The sequence below is a fragment of the Schistocerca piceifrons genome, chromosome 1, assembly GCF_021461385.2.
Source record: "Schistocerca piceifrons isolate TAMUIC-IGC-003096 chromosome 1, iqSchPice1.1, whole genome shotgun sequence".
Classification (NCBI taxonomy): Eukaryota; Metazoa; Arthropoda; class Insecta; order Orthoptera; family Acrididae; genus Schistocerca; species Schistocerca piceifrons.
Genome location: NC_060138.1, coordinates 327,473,602 through 327,495,107, shown reverse-complemented (window position 1 = coordinate 327,495,107; position 21,506 = coordinate 327,473,602). Strand labels below are relative to the sequence as shown.

Here is a 21,506-nt window from a genome sequence, read left to right as displayed (position 1 = left end):
AGCATGGGTTTCAAAAAAGACGGTCGTGTGAAACCCAGCTCGCGCTATTCGTCCACGAGACTCAGAGGGCCATAGACACGGGTTCACAGGTAGATGCCGTGTTTCTTGACTTCCGCAAGGCGTTCGATACAGTTCCCCACAGTCGTTTAATGAACAAAGTAAGAGCATATGGACTATCAGACCAATTGTGTGATTGGATTGAGGAGTTCCTAGATAACAGAACGCAGGATGTCATTCTCAATGGAGAGAAGTCTTCCGAAGTAAGAGTGATTTCAGGTGTGCCGCAGGGGAGTGTCATAGGACCGTTGCTATTCACAATATACATAAATGACCTGGTGGATGACATCGGAAGTTCACTGAGGCTTTTTGCAGATGATGCTGTGGTGTATCGAGAGGTTGTAACAATGGAAAATTGTACTGAAATGCAGGAGGATCTGCAGCGAATTGACGCATGGTGCAGGGAATGGCAATTGAATCTCAATGTAAACAAGTGTAATGTGCTGCGAATACATAGAAAGATAGATCCCTTATCATTTAGCTACAAAATAGCAGGTCAGCAACTGGAAGCAGTTAATTCCATAAATTATCTGGGAGTACACATTAGGAGTGATTTAAAATGGAATGATCATATAAAGTTGATCGTCGATAAAGCAAATGCCAGACTGAGATTTATTGGAAGAATCCTAAGGAAGTAGGTTACAGTATGCTTGTTCGCCCACTGCTTGAATACTGCTCAGCAGTGTGGGATCTGTACCAGATAGGGTTGATAGAAGAAATAGAGAAGATCCAACGGAGAGTAGCGCGCTTCGTTACAGGATCATTTAGTAATCGCGAAAGCGTTACGGAGATGATAGATAAAGTCCAGTGGAAGACTCTGCAGGAGAGACACTCAGTAGCTCGGTACGGGCTTTTGTTGAAGTTTCGAGAACATACCTTCACCGAAGAGTCAAGCAGTATATTGCTCCCTCCTACGTATATCTCCCGAAGAGACCATGAGGATAAAATCAGAGAGATTAGAGCCCACACACAAGCATACCGACAGTCGTTCTTTCCACAAACAATACGAGGCTGGAATAGAAGGGAGAACCGATAGATGTACTCAGGGTACCCTCTGCCACACACCGTCAGGTGGCTTGCGGAGTATGGATGTAGATGTAGATGTAGATGTGGGCAAACACTGTTACCCCAAAATAGAGCATTTAGAGCAGCCTGCAGGAGGCCCAGCAGTCAGTGCCTTAGACTCTAAAACCTCCCTGAACTAGTGGCTACTCTTCTAGTTGCCCTTAATACTTACAAGATGAGATCACATTTTATAGTGAATGGCACCCCAAGCCAGTATATTTGGTATTTTTACTTCATGCCACTCAACAGTGCAGCTTGCTCAACTGCATTCAGCACAGAAAAATCTAACATGCACATGGCCATCAGTTAGGGCAAGTTGAAGGATGACTCGTTTGAAGGCACACCATTTTGCCACTCAGCATGCCAGTGATGCTGTTCATGTGTCCTTGATCACCTGAGGGGTCAGTGGTTTCCGTTATCTTGAAGCCGACACAATGGCATACATTCCACCAGTCCAGCCATCATCAGACTGCATCAAACCATCGATGCAGATTTGTCCATGCATGTTGCAGAACTCTAATGTCAAGCCACCAGTGGCGACGAAGCTTTTCTGTTGCTTATGGCTATGTGGACAAGATGGCAGTCACTCCACATTGTTGTCACATTGTGTGGCCCAGTAACTGCTTATTATTGTGGATGACCCCCTTCTATCCACTGGTTCCATATATGTACCACTGTTGTAGCAGCATACCCTGAACAAGCCTCATTGTCACAGAATGACAAGACCATTTCCCAGAGGCCAATAATTCAGTCCAGTTCAAACTCACTCATATACTGATATTGAATGCTCTTTGACATCAGCCATGCATACTGGCACTTGCTTGCATGCTTCCACTTGTTTTTGATGGCTCTATACCAACTGAATGTGGCTTAAAACTGGCCTGTCCAGTCGCACAAAAGAGATGTTGCTGTGCCTTCATGCATGTCATCTCCCTGCAATATTAATCACTTTTTATTGTTACACTGTTGTACACATTCCCTGATTTTGCAGTGACTCTGGCCATCTCCTCTGGGTGCTGCAGTTTTCACAAACAGCACAGTATCAAAATTAATGATAAGCAAGTTGGAAAAATATATATATATCAGAGTAATGAGTATGAATTACCACTCTGTCTGTTACAGAAAAACACGTATGTAACATGACTGCTTTCAAAGTAGGCATTGCCCCTGATAGGATGACACGTTCTGCACCTGTGCCTTCCACTGGGATATGACCTGTGTGGGCATGGGATTGGGAGCATGGCTGCCTGCAAAAATTTGTGTGAGATGTATCATGTCACAAGACCTACATTAATACAGTAGGTTTACTGGAATCACAGGAAATTGCATCTAGACATGTTTGAGAGATCTGTAATGAACAAAAAATCTGTACTCTAGATCGGGAGGAGCTGGGAGCAAGTGCCACTCCTCCTCCCCCTAGTGAACATATATGTTTAGGAGTAGGTGTGATCAGGATGCATTAAAATTTTGGGCAGATTATGTGGGTGGCAGAAAAACCACTTTGGGAGGATTTGGGGGGGGGGGGGGGGGGGGGGAGATTTATGACTCAGATGTTCCTCATTTCTGAAGAATGTATTAAGTTGTTCCAGTCTGGTATAATACTGGGTGATGATTTGGGTGGGCAGGGGGATGCTTCTTTGCATCTGGTTTCTGCGGATGATCAGAGGACTATCAATTGTGGATACAACATGGCAAATCTAATTGAAGGCTATGTTTGGGAGGTAATGCCTGTCTGTCGTTCAGCATAGTTGGCAGGGGCTTGTTCACCACTGGAGGTCTGCCATACAGGGTTGGCCAAACTCTAAGGGAGATACTTTTTAGTGTAGAATGGATGGCAGCTATAAAACTCCAGGTACAGTTGTCAGTTAGTGAGCATGATATGGACAGATATTTGGATGGAGCCATTGTAACAGTGGAGATTAACATACACAACCTGATCTCAGTCAATGGTACACTACTTTGTGTCAGAGGAATCTTAAGCATTCTGCTTTGGTATTCAAATCTGACCATTTGGCATCTAATGTGTAGGTCAAGCAGTTGGTGAGGACATATAAATCACAACTGAATGGAACTGAATAGGACAGCCTCGGATAGGCAGCGGATAGGCACTTGGTGCAGGGAGTGGCAACTGACCCTTAACATAGACAAATGTAATGTATTGCGAATACATAGAAAGAAGGATCCTTTATTGTATGATTATATGATAGCGGAACAAACACTGGTAGCAGTTACTTCTGTAAAATATCTGGGAGTATGCGTACGGAACGATTTGAAGTGGAATGATCATATAAAACTAATTGTTGGTAAGGCGGGTACCAGGTTGAGATTCATTGGGAGAGTGCTTAGAAAATGTAGTCCATCAACAAAGGAGGTGGCTTACAAAACACTCGTTCGACCTATACTTGAGTATTGCTCATCAGTGTGGGATCCGTACCAGGTCGGGTTGACGGAGGAGATAGAGAAGATCCAAAGAAGAGCGGCGCGTTTCGTCACTGGGTTATTTGGTAACCGTGATAGCGTTACGGAGATGTTTAATAAACTCAAGTGGCAGACTCTGCAAGAGAGGCGCTCTGCATCGCGGTGTAGCTTGCTCGCCAGGTTTCGAGAGGGTGCGTTTCTGGATGAGGTATCGAATATATTGCTTCCCCCTACTTATACTTCCCGAGGAGATCACGAATGTAAAATTAGAGAGATTAGAGCGCGCACGGAGGCTTTCAGACAGTCGTTCTTCCCGCGAACCATACGCGACTGGAACAGGAAAGGGAGGTAATGACAGTGGCACGTAAAGTGCCCTCCGCCACACACCGTTGGGTGGCTTGCGGAGTATCAATGTAGATGTAGATGTAGATGTAGGTCCCTAGAGAGTAAAATCTATCTCATCTTTTGGCATTTTACTGAGAAACTCCAATCAATGTGCAAAGTCTTGCTGAGGTGCTGCATGGCCATATGCCTTGTGGTCTCTTTGAACTATTGGACTCAAAGTCACAGTCCCTCACACAAGGGCCATGCCATGGTATCAGAAAGATTCCACTGTCTAGACACACTTTTTCGGGTGGATATCCGGCTGGCTGCAAGACATAGTGGTGGAAAATAAGTGCCAACAACTTTATATTGTGGCAGAGAGTCAGCAGCAGGTGATGCAGCACACTAACCAGTTACAGCTTTGTCAGACAGAGCAAAGGGCATCACATTCAAGTCCTAATGGCAACATTCATGCAGGCAAAGGAACCAATCACACACAGCTCCAAGCACGAGGTGGCACCCACCAATGTTCCCACAACCTGTGCACTACTCACCATGTAACTGTGCCCTTGCCCTGTACAACCAGTCATCCACAAAAAATAATTGAGTAGGAAGGTATCATGACCTGATGGAGATGGAGTATCTCACTCACAGCTGCTGTCCCCCCAGTCCTCATCCGTCCTCTATGGTGACCCTCAGGTTGAGTATGCTGAATGTTTGTTCATGGACACCAGGCACCATGGTTCCAATGCACATTTTCGAACATTTACAAAATGCTACCATCTTGTTACTCAAGACATAGCAAAAATTATATGTCATTTCTAATTTTTGCATCAGCTTTAATTAAGAAGTTAGTAATAGGACTACATCCACTTTCTGTATATTAAATAAAAGATAGTTCACATATTAGCTTGTGAGAAAAACAATTGGTCAACATTGTCTTACCAGCATCCATCATCTTGCAATCCTTCATAAATATTGTGATTCACTGTCACATGGACTGGAAAAGTTTCTGGATGTAGATTAAACCAATCTCCAACCATTCTTTCCATTAACACTTGTACAACTTGGCCACAATATGGGGATGTCAAACCTGGCATATGGAGTATTGTACCGTAAAGTCCCACAGGGTTTTCAGTGTTGGTTCAAATTTGGGGTCGTTGTGAGCTATTCCTGATGTGTGTTTGCCCCTAAATATTTATCATACCAAGCAACATCATCAGTTTTAGTCTGATGTGTGAACACTAGTTTCTTGGAAAAGAAAGCTGATAATACAGGCTGATTCAAAAAGAATACCACAACTTTAAAAATGTGTATTTAATGAAAGAAACATAATATAACCTTCTGTTATACATCATTACAAAGAGTATTTAAAAAGTTTTTTTTTTTTTTTTTTTCGCTCAAAAACAAGTTCAGAGATGTTCAATATGGCCCCCTCCAGACACTCGAGCAATATCAACCCGATACTCCAATTCGTTCCACACTCTCTGTAGCATATCAGGCGTAACAGTTTGGATAGCTGCTGTTATTTCTCGTTTCAAATCATCAATGGTGGCTGGGAGAGGTGGCCGAAACACCATATCCTTAACATACCCCCATAAGAAAAAATCGCAGGGGGTAAGATCAGGACTTCTTGGAGGCCAGTGATGAAGTGCTCTGTCACGGGCTGCCTGGCGGCCGATCCATTGCCTCGGGTAGTTGACGTTCAGGTAGTTACGGACAGATAAGGTTTCATAACTAACCTTTTTCATAGGACTCTCCATACAGTTGATTGTGGAATCTGCAGCTCTCTGCTAGCTCTGCGAGTCGATTTTCCTGGGCTGCGAACAAATGCTTGCTGGATGCGTGCTACATTTTCATCACTCGTTCTCGGCCGTCCAGAACTTTTCCCTTTGCACAAACACCCATTCTCTGTAAACTGTTTATACCAACATTTAATACACCACCTATCAGGAGGTTTAACTCCGTACTTCGTTCGAAATGCACGCTGAACAACTGTCGTTGATTCACTTCTGCCGTACTCAATAACACAAAAAGCTTTCTGTTGAGCGGTAGCCATCTTAGCATCAACTGACGCTGACGCCTAGTCAACAGCGCCTCAAGCAAACAAATGTACAACTAAATGAAACTTTATAGCTCCCTTAATTCGCCGACAGATAGTGCTTAGCTCTGCCTTTTGTCGTTGCAGAGTTTTAAATTCCTAAAGTTGTGGTATTCTTTTTGAATCACCCTGTATTACCAACTTCATAAAGATGAGAGACAAACAGTATAATCTGTTTATCCAGTAGTTTAATATAGCCATTCTGGATCAATTTCTATGTTATTTCAACCAATAGAGCCATTTTCATTTAACTGGAAATAACCCAACACAGTATCCACCAGCTTGCATTAACTTTAGCACACAGTCCTCCACTCATTGTAACAGCTGTCTCCGCCATTGTCAATAGGAGTTTAAAAAAAACTTACTGACTGCCAGAGCAGGCATAGTGTTCAGTTTATACAGGCATAGAAGCACAGTTTGGAACCTTTCAGAGAGGTTCCAGACACTGCTGTCCCACCTATATAAGCAAAACACTGTGCCAGCCTTGGCAGTCAGGAGTTTCATTTTCTCCTCATTTTGATGACCAAGACGGCTGTTGAAATCTCAAGTCCTGTTGAAATCTCAAGTATTTTCTTTGAAATAATGTGACTTGAAAACTGAGAAGATGTTACTCAGTCATGTGGCTGCAAAAGAATCAAAGGACACTTAGTCCAATGTGGTTATCTTTCATTTGCAATGTTGAAATTAATTCCAAGTATGTAAGGGTAATCTACCATTACTAGTAAAAATTGTAGCACAGTCCTTTGTGACACACCTGAAAAATCTGACTCTTTTTCACACACGATGCTAGATAGTGTGGTGATACATACCACTCCAGAGGAGTGATATATATTCCTACATCTCCTTACCATCGTATGACACACATGAATGAAAATTATAATACAAGATGTCATATGTAAAAGTGCAGATATTGTGTGGGTTGTTATTTTTTTGCATTTTCAACTTCTCGCGGCGTAATGAATAATCCATTAAATTTCGGGCATGCAGCCGCGCAAATAAAATTTCTTCTACTGATATTTCGGCCGCGTATCGTCCGGCCATCTTCAGAGCGAGTTCCAAGACTGACGGCAAGGTGCCAAGCGTGGCCTTATATGCTCCACCGCGGCGGTACTGCGCATGCGGGTCACAGATGCTGCGCCGCCTGTGGCGAAGGCGTACGGACATTCGATGTGCTTATCGATATTTGATTGGCGGCAGTAACACGGTGACGACTTCTCTGCAATTTAATTACTCCAAGAGCCGGATTCCATGCTTTGTCCAAATTAAAACCATTGTCTCTGTTTATTAAATTGTTGGCTAATCGAATTTCTATGGCTTCTTTGAATACAGATTCCCAAAAAGAAGAGGTGGATGTTAAAATCTTCACATCACTGTAATTCATGGAATGACCCGTATCAATGCAATGTTCGTATCGCACATCTTTCTTCCTTGGAAACGTTGCTTCTTTGTGGACGATGCTTCGTGATTGCTTGACAGGTTTCTCGTCTGATTTCTTCCGCAGAATCCTCTGATAGTGGTCGGACAGCTTCTTCGATGGCACTGATGAAAGATGATATCGGCAAAGTCTTTGGAGTAGGGGCAAAATTTAGCCCTTTACATAAGACAGACAACGTAGCTTTGTCCAATTCCTTACCCGTCAAATTTATGACAGGGCGTTGAATAACTGAGTCCACCTGAGAAGGCTGGTCCAATCGGCTATACTTGGTAATCTGCCTTTTTGTGGCCACTTCGCGAACCCAGTCAGACTTAGCCCATGTCGTGCCATCGATCCAGTCCCAGGAGTCAGGAGATAAAACAGCTGCTACTTTCAGATGCAGATGATACAGATGTTCAGAAACAATGTCCAACTTCCGACGAGTAAAACAAATTCTTTCTCTGACAATAGCGGAACCAGCCCTATGTAAAATTCTATTTACTGCAGCATTCTTAACAAAGTGAACCAACCTTGCAAATTTTGGGACAACTCCATGGTCGCGGCACTTCAGTAAGAAACTCAAGATCTGTATCATCTGCATTACGGCCTTATTTGAACATGTGCTTTTATCATCTTATTTTCAGTTTGATGGTGAATTTTATGAGCAAATTGACAGTGTTGCCATGGGAAGCCCCCTCTCCCCTCTGGTAGCTAATTTATTCATGGAAGACTTCGAGGACAAGGCACTGGACTCAGCATGTTTTAAACCTACGGTCTTCTGGAGGTACGTGGACGACACATTCGTGGTGTGGCCCCATGGTATGGATGAATTACATCGATTTCTTGAGCATTTGAATTCCATCCATGCTAACATTAAATTTACTATGGAAATAGAAAAAGACGGCTGCCTCCCCTTTCTGGATGTTGTCGTTCGCCGTAAAAGTGATGGCACATTAGGACATGCCGTATATCGGAAACCAACGCACACAAATTTATACCTTCATGCCAGTAGCTGCCATCACCCTTCTCAGAGCATGGGTGTCCTTAAGACCTTAGTGCATTGGGCGCACTGTATATCCGATGAAGACAATTTACAAGGAGAGCTAACATACCTCAAGAGTATTTTTAAATCGAATGGATATTCTCCGCAACAAATTCGTAGAGCATTCGATGCAAAACCTAAAAAGAAGGTATGCAATGGGGAAGAAGATAGTAATTTCTTCAAATCTAGGGCGTTTCTGCCTTATGTGGGTGCTCTTTCTTCAAAGATAGGCCGTATTCTTGAGAAACACTGTGTTAAGGTGACCTTCCGGCCCCCATGAAGATTGCGGCTTTACTCGGCTCTGTGAAGGACGATTTACTGCTTCGTAAGGCGGGTGTGTACCAGATTCCTTGCGGTAATTGTGAGCAGTCATACATAGGTCAAACAACACGCACCGTTCATGAGAGGTGTGTTGAGCACCGAAGACACACACGCTTATTACAACCAGACAAGTCAGCTGTGGCCGAACATTGCATTGATACGGGTCATTCCATGAATTACAGTGATGTGAAAATTTTAACATCCACCTCTTCTTTTTGGGAATCTGTATTCAAAGAAGCCATAGAAATTCGATTAGCCAACAATTTAATAAACAGAGACAATGGTTTTAATTTGGACAAAGCATGGAATCCGGCTCTTGGAGTAATTAAATTGCAGAGAAGTCGTCACCGTGTTACCGCCGCCGATCAAATATCGATAAGCACATCGAATGTCCGTACGCCTTCGCCACAGGCGGCGCAGCATCTGTGACCCGCATGCGCAGTACCGCCGCGGTAGAGCATATAAGGCCGCGCTTGGCACCTTGCCGTCAGTCTTGGAACTCGCTCTGAAGATGGCCGGACGATACGCGGCCGAAATATCAGTAGAAGAAATTTTATTTGCGCGGCTGCATGCCCGAAATTTAATGGATTGTTATTTTTTTATTTCCACATGGCAAGTCAAATGCCTTCACCATGGGACAATGATCACAGCAGCTGTGCAAGAGGAAATACCTGCTTGAACACTGAAACAGAAGTTCCATAGATCACTGGCCTGCTCTGATGATGAACAGAATTCATAAGAAAATGTATATACATCCATGAACAATAGTGACTAAGTAATGCAAAAATATGAGATGTTCTTTTAAGACTCATTCTGTGACTGTCCTTGAGCACTGATAGAAGACCTTGTTATAATTTGTTTGGTGATGTGTATTTGATAAGTTGATACGTAAGTTATTAATTAAAACTGGACTTCTTGTATATTTGATAGAAGTTTAAAAATATGGTTTACCTTTCCTTAACAACAACACAAGTATCAATGGAGCAGGGCTCCAAGAAGAATCAAAGGACTCATGATCAAGGATAAAAAGTAACAACAACAAAATTAATATTTCCACATTGTCACACCACAATACACAGGAATGCAACCAATCACATTTTGCCATTCCATCTTAACAGTCTTGCACCCCATTATACACTTGACAAACAATGCAACTGTTGCACTGCACCTCTCATCTGCAGATAGTCTAAACACAAGTTAATATATTTCAAACAGTTGACCCCACTCCATTCATTACGTAGCATAAGGAAGCTCCTCATTCAAATTACTGTCAGTTTTGAGACACCAGGTAACAAATCTGTTGTCTAATCAGCTTGTAAGTAACAACAGTGGGTCCAAGATCAATTTGTACAGAACTGCATATAACAGAGAAAAGGAGTATTTATTTACCAGCCATGGAAATGAGCACAACTGTAGCAAAGTAGACAGGCACAAATATTTTATATAATTGAAAACTCTAATTCTGAGAACTCTGAACTGGTTTCTTCAGCATGAGGGAGGGCTATATAAAGAAAATGAGAAGACAGAACAAAAGGTACAAAGTGTTGCATAAAATGAAACAGTACTCCATGCAATGGATTAGGAAATTCAAGTTGAGTGGAGACAGACATAGTCATGAACTCCAAGTCAACTGTGAAATTGTACATTACTAATGATAAGTGAAGGCCTCTATGACGGCAAAGAACTGTCTGATAATATGGAGATGGAGATCCAGTATTAGAGTTTAACAATAATTTGGAAGACTTGTGATCAAATAAAGTGGAAGTCATAAATAACATTTCCTCATAATTTCTAAAATCATTGGGTAAAGTGGCAAATAAACAACTATTCAAGTTGGCTTGCAAAGTACTTGTGCCTGGAGACATACCATCAGACTTTTGGAAAAGTACCAAAAGTTTAAGGATGGAAAAATAAATAAACTTAAAAACAGAATTGGGGACAACAAGGTAGACAGAGTGAATGTACTTTGCTACCTTGAAAGCAAAATGACACATGATGGACAAAGCAAATAGAACACAAAAATCAGATTAACATAGGCAAAATGGCATTCCTGGCCAACAGAAGTCTACTTGCATAAAAGATAGATCTTAATTCCAGAAAGAAATTAAGACCTGGTGATAAAATGTTCCTTTCCTCTACATGACTGGTAAAGAGCACTGTTTGTCTTCATTGGTGTGTCCAGAAACACGCTGCACAAATAATTATTCCAAAATTAGCAAAGAAAACATTTTACTGAGGTGTAAAAAGCAATCCCCCTTCACATCTACGTTCATAAAATTGTTTTAATAACAATCATCTGTGCCTCTTGGACCTGCAAGGCAATGCTGATGAGTCTCTGCTACTGCATGTTGATATGAACCCTACTGCCACCTCATTACAGTCATAAAACTCATGATCAGATGTCTGAACAAGGAAATAGATGCTTCTTGCACGCCTATTCAATTGCCTACAATTTTCAATTCACTGGAGCCAAAAGTCTCATAATGATGCTTAAATGCAGGGAAGGACATAGTTACATAAATAAAATTACCAGGTTATGATACCATCAGTAGAGTATTAAACAATAATCTTCTGTTTACTTGATTTTCAGCAGAAACTATGTTACTGAAACTTCCTGGCAGATTAAAACTGTGTGCCGGACCGAGACTCGAACTCGGGACAGAGTGAAAATCTCATTCTAGAAACTATGTTACTTTTTGTCATCTTATAAAACAAACTTAGCCAAATCTATTCCATATCCCAGAGACCTAGTCAGCTAGGGATCAGCTCTGCAAGCTACTAACATAGAGCTATTGCCAAAACAAGCCACACCCCTTGAAGAAGCAAAATCCGAATCCTATCACCTTAACTATGCATCCTGCAGAGCACAGAAAATGCCCAACTTCATCCGCTCATTTAGGGAAATGACAGAAAAAAATAAATCTTGATGAAATCATGAGGATTTGAAATCCATTCCTCCAAAAAACTTGTTATTTCGGTACAAACAAAGTGTCCAAGAAGTCCCTCTATGCCACTTGATTTTGCACAATTGGAGAACTAAGTACTGGTCTTATTAGTGTCTCTGCTTTGGTAAGGCTCCCTCATAAATTCACTCTGCCTGGCTGCAAGAAATGGACATTTGTTTAAAGCAGTGTACAAGACAGGTCACATAATGGAACTAAGAAAATACAAGAGGGGATGTGTGCTGTTGTCATTCAATCAATATCCAAATGTAATATCTCATTCAAAAGTACTATTTTCTGATGAATGTATGATATACTGTGGTTCACTCAGGAGCACTGTGGTATACTCACCTAATAAAAATTACCGATAGGTGCAAGAACTCGAAAACAATGCACCTCACAATATGATACAGGCTGGGCTGTCACAACAGTACCTATTCAGACCTTCGTTTTATTTAATGGTAGGTGAATAGAAATTCTCATTTGGACATGCTGCAAAACATAGCTACAAGACAAGGGAACCACGGACCATGTTTGGTTACAGCAGAGACTGCCTACACTATGCTTTTCTGTCCTCTCCTGGAGTGTTACTGCGAGGTATGGGATCGTTACCAAATATGATTGATGGAGGCCATCAACGAAGTTCATAGACTGGCAGCTCATTTTATATTATTGCAATATAGGGGAGAGAGTGTCATGGATAAGATATGTGAGTTGGAGTGGTAATCATTAAAACAAAAGTGTTTCTCATTGTGACCAGACCTTTATATGAAATTTCAGCCACAATCTTTCTTCTCTGTGTGTGAACATATTTATTTGATTTACACCTACATGGCGAGAAATGACCTCATAACAAAATAAATGAAATCAAAGCTCACATGAAAAGATTTAGGTGCTTGTTTGTCCTACATACTGTTTGAGAGTGGAAGGACAGAGAAATGGTCTGAAACTTGTTCAATGAACCAACTGCCAAGCACGTAAGTGTGGATTGCAGAGTAAATACATAGATGTAGACTAATTTATGGCAAACTTTGCTATACAAGTAGGTAAATTCCTTAATGAACAATTTTGAGATCACAGAAATGGGTATGATTCAACAACATCTTCAGCTCTATTGAAATGGACATCATGAGGCCTGTACATTAGCAAGCCAGCTAATTCATTACAGGGACTAATCAAGTCCTTTGTGGATCAATGTTGATACAAGACTAATGAAGAATTGTGCAAAAGTGTTGAGGAAGCCTTCCAAAGGATAAATCCTGATATGATCCACAAGATGTCAAGGAGGACATGGAGATGCATAGATCTCTGTTCAAGGTACTGAGTACACATAACATCTGCTGAAAAAAAGACTTTTTTTTAAGTAATCCAATGTAAAATATATTTTTTTGATCTAAGAATATGGGAACATCTCATGAGTGTGTGTGTGTGTGTGTGTGTGTGTGTGTGTGTGTGTGTGTGTGTGTGTGTGTGTGTGTGTGTGTGTTTTATGTAATACATGGTTTTTTGGCGACTCTTACCTGCATACGAGAAACTGGATCAGTTGCCTCAGATGCCCGTTGTAGGAGGTGAGCATATTCCATATACTCAACCATCCGCTGCAAAAAGCTGAGAGGCTCGTTAAAAATCACTGGCATTGTTATCTTGCTTAGTTCTTTTCCAATGCAGTTCTTCAGCACAGACCACAATGAAAAATCATTTCGACTGAACATTGGGACAGGCAAACATTGTCTGTAAATAAAACAAACATATGTGTTAAATGGTGGACAATGAATTGCTGAAAAATAAAGTATTGACAGACATAGTTGTATAATGTGTATCTCAAAATGGTCATATGTTATGAAGGAGACACATTTCCTTTCCATATCATTCAGTGAAATAATTAACTTAGTCTGCACTGTGCATAAAGTAGATGCCTGTGGTACAAACACATATCACACATGATCTAGCAGAAATTTTATCAGGTGTAATGAGAATGTAAAATATAAAAATATAAATGTAAGAATTGAATTCCTCCAGGCAGAAGGAATTTTATGATGGGTTCAATTGCTAAATGCCACCTACCAAATACTGTTCTGAATGTGTCAACTGACCATCGTTTGTTAGTTTCTGTAAACATCTTTCGCGTATTTAAAAAAAAAATCTATTTCACTTCTAAGTCCTGAAGCCACTTCCACTTTATGTCTGTCTCATTCTTAAGAATAGGAATAGCCACAAGTGGACAGATCCAGTAAGGTAAACAGTTGCAGGAAGCACTGTTATCTTGTAATTGGGGAAAAAAAAAACTATCCAACACTCAGCAATATGCAGCTGGGAGCACTATCATGGTGGGAGAACCTATTCTTTGACTAACACAATGCAGACAACTTTCTCCTTACACAAGGAATTTAGCATTTGAAGACAGGTTGACTATGATGTTTGTGAGAGAAAGTCATGGTAGCCTATGTTCTTTACGTAAAAGAAATATACATTGTCTTTATCTTGGTTCTCACTTGTTTTGGTTTATTTAGTCTTGATGATGAAGCAGTTTTCCACTGCCTTGATTACTGACTGGTTTTGGGGTCATACCTATAACACAATTTCTCATTATCTAAAATGTTTTTCTTTTTTAAGTGTGATGTTAGCATATTCTTCTGTCACATCCACAACTACAAAAATGCCAAACATTGGGACATCATTTACAAAAGCAAGCACTCTGACCTAACTAATCCTTCTGTGCAGATGACAGTTTTTCAGCATACTTGAATCGGCATGTAGTAGAGGCACCTAGTAAGAGTTTCAATTGATTAACAACAGTTGTCATATGTACCACTGATGGTAAAAATTGTATGATTCAGATCAAGTAATTTTACTAACATTTTGTTCCCGAGACATGTCACAGTAGTAGAAGTGCTAAACCTTGTCTCTGTTGCAGTATCACTTCTTGTCTTCAAGAAGCTTACCAAATCTCAAAGCCACAACAGCACTAATTATCTAACAGTATAATGAAATGAGGACAAAGTCAGCAGCATGAGAATGTCACAACAATAGTGTAGAATTTGTAAGAAATAAGATTGGTCTTATTGCTGCTACTAACATAAAGCAAAAATGTTTAATAAGCAGCAAAATAAAAGTCACTCACAGTACTTAAAAAATAGCAATTTAGATATCAAACTATAGACGTAATTTTTCCAGTATTGTTGCCATAGTGGCAAAGTCACAAAACCCTTGGGCATTCACCCTACACACTATTTTCAATTCACAAGGTTCCAAAACATATAATGGCACAAAGAGTAGGTCTCAAAATTGAAAACTAGGTACAAAAATTTCAGAAGTTGTAAACTGAGATTGTTCACAAACCACATAATCAAGTTATTACACAATATTAAGCACTGCCGGTGCCTTACATTCCTAAATATCTGAATCACGGCTGTCAGCAAATGGTGCTGCAAGGTCTCTAGATCTATGCTGGAATTTACTGACATTTCATGACCTTTACATCCAAGATGACACATTCAGTGGCTAGTTATTTTCCTGTTCCATGCACCATTTGAATGAGTAATTTTTATGATACAGAATGAGGCATTTTATATTCACATTACTCATTTGTATGTAAATGTCGCTACAGGCTGACCACATGCAAGCAGTTTTCTTACTTTTTAATTTATTTTAATATGGTTGTGAATTAGTAATTTCTACCCACACATTACAAAAATCGTTGTTCTACAGAATAGAAGGAGTTGTCAAGGAGAAACCTTTTCAGCTTGTTTTCAAATTTAATGTTGCCATACTTTGGATAAGCGATCAAATTTTGGTGGTAGCACTGTGCACCACTTCTTGTGCTAAGGACAACCTTAAGGCAGACTAAAGTATACCTTTTTTATTGTAACTGCATACATCACTGTCCTTTTGAATGACAGCGTGTTATTTGCAATAACCTTTGTGGCATAATGAATATACTGTGAAGCAGTAGTCAAACTGCCTAACAGTTTAAACAAATGTCCGCAAGATGGGTGTGGGTGGGCACCATGTATTACTCTTACAGCACATTTTTGAGCTAATAAGACTTTCCTTCTGGAAAATGAATTTTTGTGTAACATTATTCCATGTGAAATTTTTGAATGAAGATACACAAGACATGTTAACTTACCAATTTGTCCCTCCCAAAGATTTGCAATGAACCAAAGTCTAAATGGGGTTGAACTAAGTTGTTTTAGCAGTTCAATAATGCATTTTTTCCAGTTTAAATTCTCATCAATATGGACACCTAATAATTTTGATGTTGCTTCAATGGGATATTATTCTCAAATGCATCATCATCATCATCTCAAAAGCTTTCATAAATGATTTAAGTACTGAAACAGGTTGGTAATTATTTACATCTCTCCAGTTATTTTTCTTATAGAGAGGTTTAGTGATAGTATATTTTAATCTCTCTAGAAAAATACCCTGAGTTAGTGATGTATTACGTATTACAGAAAAGAAGCACTTATTATATGGGAACATGCCTTCAGTATTCTGTCCAAAACACCACCAAATCCAGAAGGGCTCTTATTTTTGAAAGTTTTTTTTTCCAATTTCAGAATGAGAAGTGGGAAGACATCCAGATGACTGAATTTCACATGGGTTGCTTTTTCAACTAATTCTTTGATTGTTCTCTTGAACTGCTTGTCCCTATAGTTTTACTATATTTGAGAAATTATTATTAAATATACCTGCTGTTTGTGACTGGTCATTTATAGCCCTTCCATTTCAATCAACAGTAACACTACTAAGTTCTGTGGCTTGTTGTTCTGTATCTCTTTTCACTACATTAAATACAGATTTGAGTCTGTTGTCAGAATTATTGATTTCTGACATAATGTGGAAGTTCTTTGATTTTAATAACTTTACTTAGTAATTTTGAGTAGTTTTTGCAGTGTGTGGCTACTGCAGGATCTTAAGTAGTTCTTGTCAACAGATGTATTTCCCTTTTCCTTTCACAAGATACTTTAATCTCTCTAGTGATCCATTGGTTTTTACGTTGGTGTATAATGCTCTTTCTGATCCATTTATGAGGAAAGCTATTTTCACACAATGGTATGAATTTACCATGGAACAAATTAAATTTTATGTCAGCATTTAGTTCGTTTATAATTTCATCCTAGGCCATCTCTCGTAAACTATTCATAAACATTCTTGTGTAGGAGTCATTAATTATTCTAACAGATTTCCACTGCAGCGACTTTAAACCGTAAGCACTTCCTGAGGTACTACCTCCTTTTATTCTACCACACTGTCCAACATGAATATTTTCTTGCTTTGAACTTCATCAAAGAAAACATTATCACAGTGCTACTGCCCATATCCACGCATGTTGGGAAGTAAACTAAGATCACATTGTAGATCCAAATAAGGTTTTCTGATCATTTTTCTCCAATTACAATCAAATCTCAACTCTTTTTCAATATTAATTCACAAGCACACTCTTCTGTGTGCTGATCTCTATGAAATCTACTTGATTCAATGTTTCTGAACTTGTGTTCTGTCTTAATACAATGTAAAAACACCACCTTTTTCTGTATTACTTCTATATGCAATTTTTTACATTTAATTTCTTTAACCCTGACATTATGAGGGAGTACAAAAAAAAAAAAAATAAATAAAATCGGAATAACATTGCCATGGGTGGAGCTTGAGTGGTATGCACTTTTACCACTGGGTGTGTATAGCGCAACTCATTGCCAGTTCTGTGCTGCCACCTGTGCTGTTGACCTGGCTTGTTGTGTTCATCTGCAGTGATTGTTTTTGCTAGCACTGTTTTGTTCTTGTTTCATTCTTTATGAGGGCAAGTTTAAGTGAACAATGTGCACATGTGAAATTTTGTTACCTACTCGGTAAAAATGCTGCTGAAACTGCTTTAATGTTGAAATCAGCTTACCAAGATGACACTATGGGAAAATCTCTAGCACACGAGTGGTTTGCTTAATTTAAAAATGGCAGCATGTCAATTGATGACAAACTTCATTCGGGACATCCACCAACTGCCCGAATTGACGAAAATATTGAAAATATTCAATAGATACTTGATTAACTGTCAGAGATTAGTGGGTTATCTTGGAGCTCAGTTCAGTGAATTTTGATGGAAGATTTGGGAATGAAAAGAGTTGCTGCCAAACTTGTTCCTCGGGTTCTGACTGACAATCAAAAGGAACGTTAAGTTGAAACATGCTGTGCTTTGAAACAGCAGCTTGAAATTGATCCACATTTTCTGTCAAAGGTCATTACTGGTGATGAGTCATAGTGCTATGGTTACAACCCAGAAACAATGCAACAGTCAAGCTAATGGAAGACACCTAAAAAATGTTGTCAAGTCAAATCGAACATCAAAACAATGTCGATTTGCTTTTTTGATGCCAGTTTGTTCCCCTAGGTCAGACCATCAATCAAACTTTTTATTTGGAAGTTTTAAGAAGATTTCACAAAAGTGTTCATCAAGAAAAATAGGAGACTGGTCCTTCCACCACGACAATGCACTTTCATACACGGAAATCTCTGTTAGACCGTTCTTGGCTACAAATGGCACAGTTCTGCTGGCCACGCATCTTACTTGCCCGACCTGCCTCCATGCGGCTTTTTCTTATTTCCACACATGAAAAGTGGCATGAAAAAATACCTATTTGACAACACTGAAGAAGTCAAGAAAAAAATGAGGGAGGAGCTGTCAGCTATTTCTAAAGATGACAACAAAAAATGTTTTGAACAGGGAAGCACCAGTGAGGCAAATGTATTAGTTATAAGAGAGAGTATTGTGAAGGTGATAAGGTTGTTTTGTAAACTATTTGAATACATATAGTTTTTTAAAAAATTATTCCAGCCTTTTTTTTGGGGGGGGGGGGAGGGAGGGAGGGGTGTTCAGATAGGCAAAGGACATCTTATCTTTTCTGGGTTTTCTAAATTTTCCACACAGGCAAGAAGCTCTTCTAGTGTATTACTCAATCCCCTAACATTCTGAAGAAATAAGATAATCTTACTTTTCTGTGCATTATCATACATTTTGTGCTGCTCTTCCGTTATTTTAACTTCTTTCACAACAGGTTGCCTGAAACCTGACTCTAACTTAATAAAAGATATCCCCCTGACACCAGTAACTACAGGGATCTTACTTTATGTGAGAGTGGCTCCCTGTACATTTTCTGCTAGAACCGCAGTCAGCCTATCTTTCCCTCTCTTATTCATGTATAAGTTGTGTCTAGTACATCTTCATCTCCCAACTGTAGCAACAGGCACTGTACTCATATGAGATTTCATTGCAGTCAGCAGCAGCCTGCACATCACTGTATTCACAGAGCTGTATTAGCCCAGGACCATTCATTGCACTGCAGAACCTCCACAAAACTCACACTTAAGTGTGAAGTTGCAACGCCTATTCCAACTAGGTAAATTTTAGAAAGATTGAGACCCATGACTTAAATTGAACATAGAGAAAAAGCTCACATTTCAGGAGGGCCAGGTGTGTTAAGTACGTCACCAGCATCAAGCATGGAACTGGGAAGCGCAAATTATAGCTTGGTTATTTATTGTATTAAGTTTCCATTGCATGAGCAGGAAAATCTTGAAGTAATAAAAAAATAATTTGGAATCTCTTTGCCCAAACCCCTTTATATTTTTAATTTCTCACTATTTTGATGAAGTGTAGTAGAAGGAGTAGCATTGATGTGGGGACTCCTCAGTACCCTTTTTATAGGTTTGTAGGTACTGTGCCATCTGTCACCTTCACAGATAAAGTCTGATGTCTACCATAATAATTTTGCTTTGTTTTCTTCACACTCTTATTTTTTTAAACCATTTCTCTTACCAAATTATCACTCTACCATCACACGTCCCCTTAAAGACAGTTCCAAATAGTTTTGTTTAACAGAATGAGATTTTCACTCTGCAGCGGAGTGTGCGCTGATATGAAACTTCCTGGCAGATTAAAACTGTGTGCCCGACCGAGACTCGAACTCGGGACCTTTGCCTTTCGTGGGCAAGTGCTCTACCATCTGAGCTACCGAAGCACGACTCACGCCCGGTACTCAGAGCTTTACTTCCGCCAGTATCTCGTCTCCTACCTTCCAAACTTTACAGAAGCTCTCCTGCGAACCCTGCAGAACTAGCACTCCTGAAAGAAAGGATATTGCGGAGACATGGCTTAGCCACAGCCTGGGGGATGTTTCCAGAATGAGATTTTCACTCTGCAGTGGAGTGTGTGCTGATATGAAACTTCCTGGCAGATTAAAACTGTGTGCCTGACCGAGACTCGAACTCGGGACCTTTGCCTTTCGCGGGCAAGTGCTCTACCATCTGAGCTACCGATGCACGACTCACGCCCGCTACTCACAGCTTTACTTCTGCCAGTATCTTTATCAGTAGAATCCCTATTTTCTAAGATGCTGAACTTGTTGTTTAATAAGGTCTACTGTAAAGTCATATTCTTAAGTAAATTCTCACAATCTACATTTCTGATTTCCTGCTGAAAAAGTTAGCTCATTTTCCTAAAATTACACAATTTCCCAACATTAAAAAATCAGTAAATGAACAGCTTCTTTTCCTTTACAATGAAGCACATTTATAAGCTGCTTCTGATGCCAAAAACAGCATACAAGGTGCTATCCAAAATTTTCGGGAGTGGTGCTGTCACTGTTGAAAAACTTACCTTACACACCGGTCCCAGCGCCTCTGCCAATGATCAAATGTTTTCTGGAAGTCCTGTTCTTTGAGGGTGTTTATCGCCGCCAGCAATGCTTCTTGAATCCTCTCTAGAGTGTCGGACCGATGGCCTTTCAACTTGAGTTTCAGTTTAGGGAAGAGCGTGAAGTCGCAAGGTGCCAAATCTGGCGAGTATGGGGGATAGGGTACAACCGCTGTGTTGTTTTTTGCTAAAAAGGTCCTGGTGAGCAAGGACATGTGACAGGGTGCGTTGTCGTGATGCAGCAGGCAGTTCCCTTGACAACAAAATTCGGGCCGTCGTGGCCAAACATTTTCACGGAGCCGTCACAAAATGTCACAGTACTACACAGAATTCACTGTTTGGATGGGTGGGATGAATTCTTTGTGCACAATTCCCTTGGTATCAAAGAAAATGATGATCATGCTCTTGACTTTGCTCTTCACCTGTCTCACTTCTTTGGGTCTCAGAGAGCCCGGGCTCTTCCACTGGGATGATTGTTGCTTTCACTCTGGGTCATAATCATAAATCCAGCTCTTGTCGCCAGTGATAACCCGTGACAAGAAGATTGGATCATCAGCTGCAGTCTGACGAAGGCCCGCTGTTCTGTTCGCGGATCCATCATAAAATCGCCACACACCAAACGCAGAGTACTGCAGAAATCACTGTGGACACGCAACACATCCTCCCAGCTGAATGCCACTCCGCACACTAACTCATCAGATATGCAGCTCTCGTCACCTAGCAGTGCAAAGATCTAATACTCCTACTTTCCAGATAGCAGCGCCAGTCTCGAAAATTTTGGATTCCACCTCCTATACGTCTTTTGGTCTTCTAATGCTCCAACATTTTCAGGACACCTTTACCGAAAAAAATGTGGCATTCTGAGGATATTGGAGCATTGTAATAAACCTTTATAAAAGATTAAAATTGTATGGGTCAGGACTCGGAAGGTTTTTACCAAATAAAATATTCAAACACACCTCACAGATCACTCTTTCTGAAACCGTGCTGTGATGGAATGAGAATGTTGTATTTGTCCAGATAATCAACTAATCTATTGTACATAAGCTTTTCCAGCAGTTTTGTGAAATGTAATATCAGTTAAACAGGCCTGTAGTTGTTTGGGTCATCCTTATCCTCTTTCTTGCACA

The 21,506-nt window shown here is 40.2% G+C and overlaps 1 protein-coding gene across 1 annotated transcript in view; it reads right to left on the bottom strand.

Annotated features, from left to right (window-relative positions):
• The window catches only part of LOC124788262 (oxysterol-binding protein-related protein 1-like), a 421,041-nt gene that overhangs the window by 90,863 nt on the left and 308,672 nt on the right, over window positions 1-21,506 (bottom strand). The window contains exon 14 of the mRNA XM_047255469.1: window positions 13,205-13,415. Coding sequence (XP_047111425.1) covers window positions 13,205-13,415 — 211 coding nt within the window. The remainder of the gene's footprint in view (window positions 1-13,204; window positions 13,416-21,506) is intronic.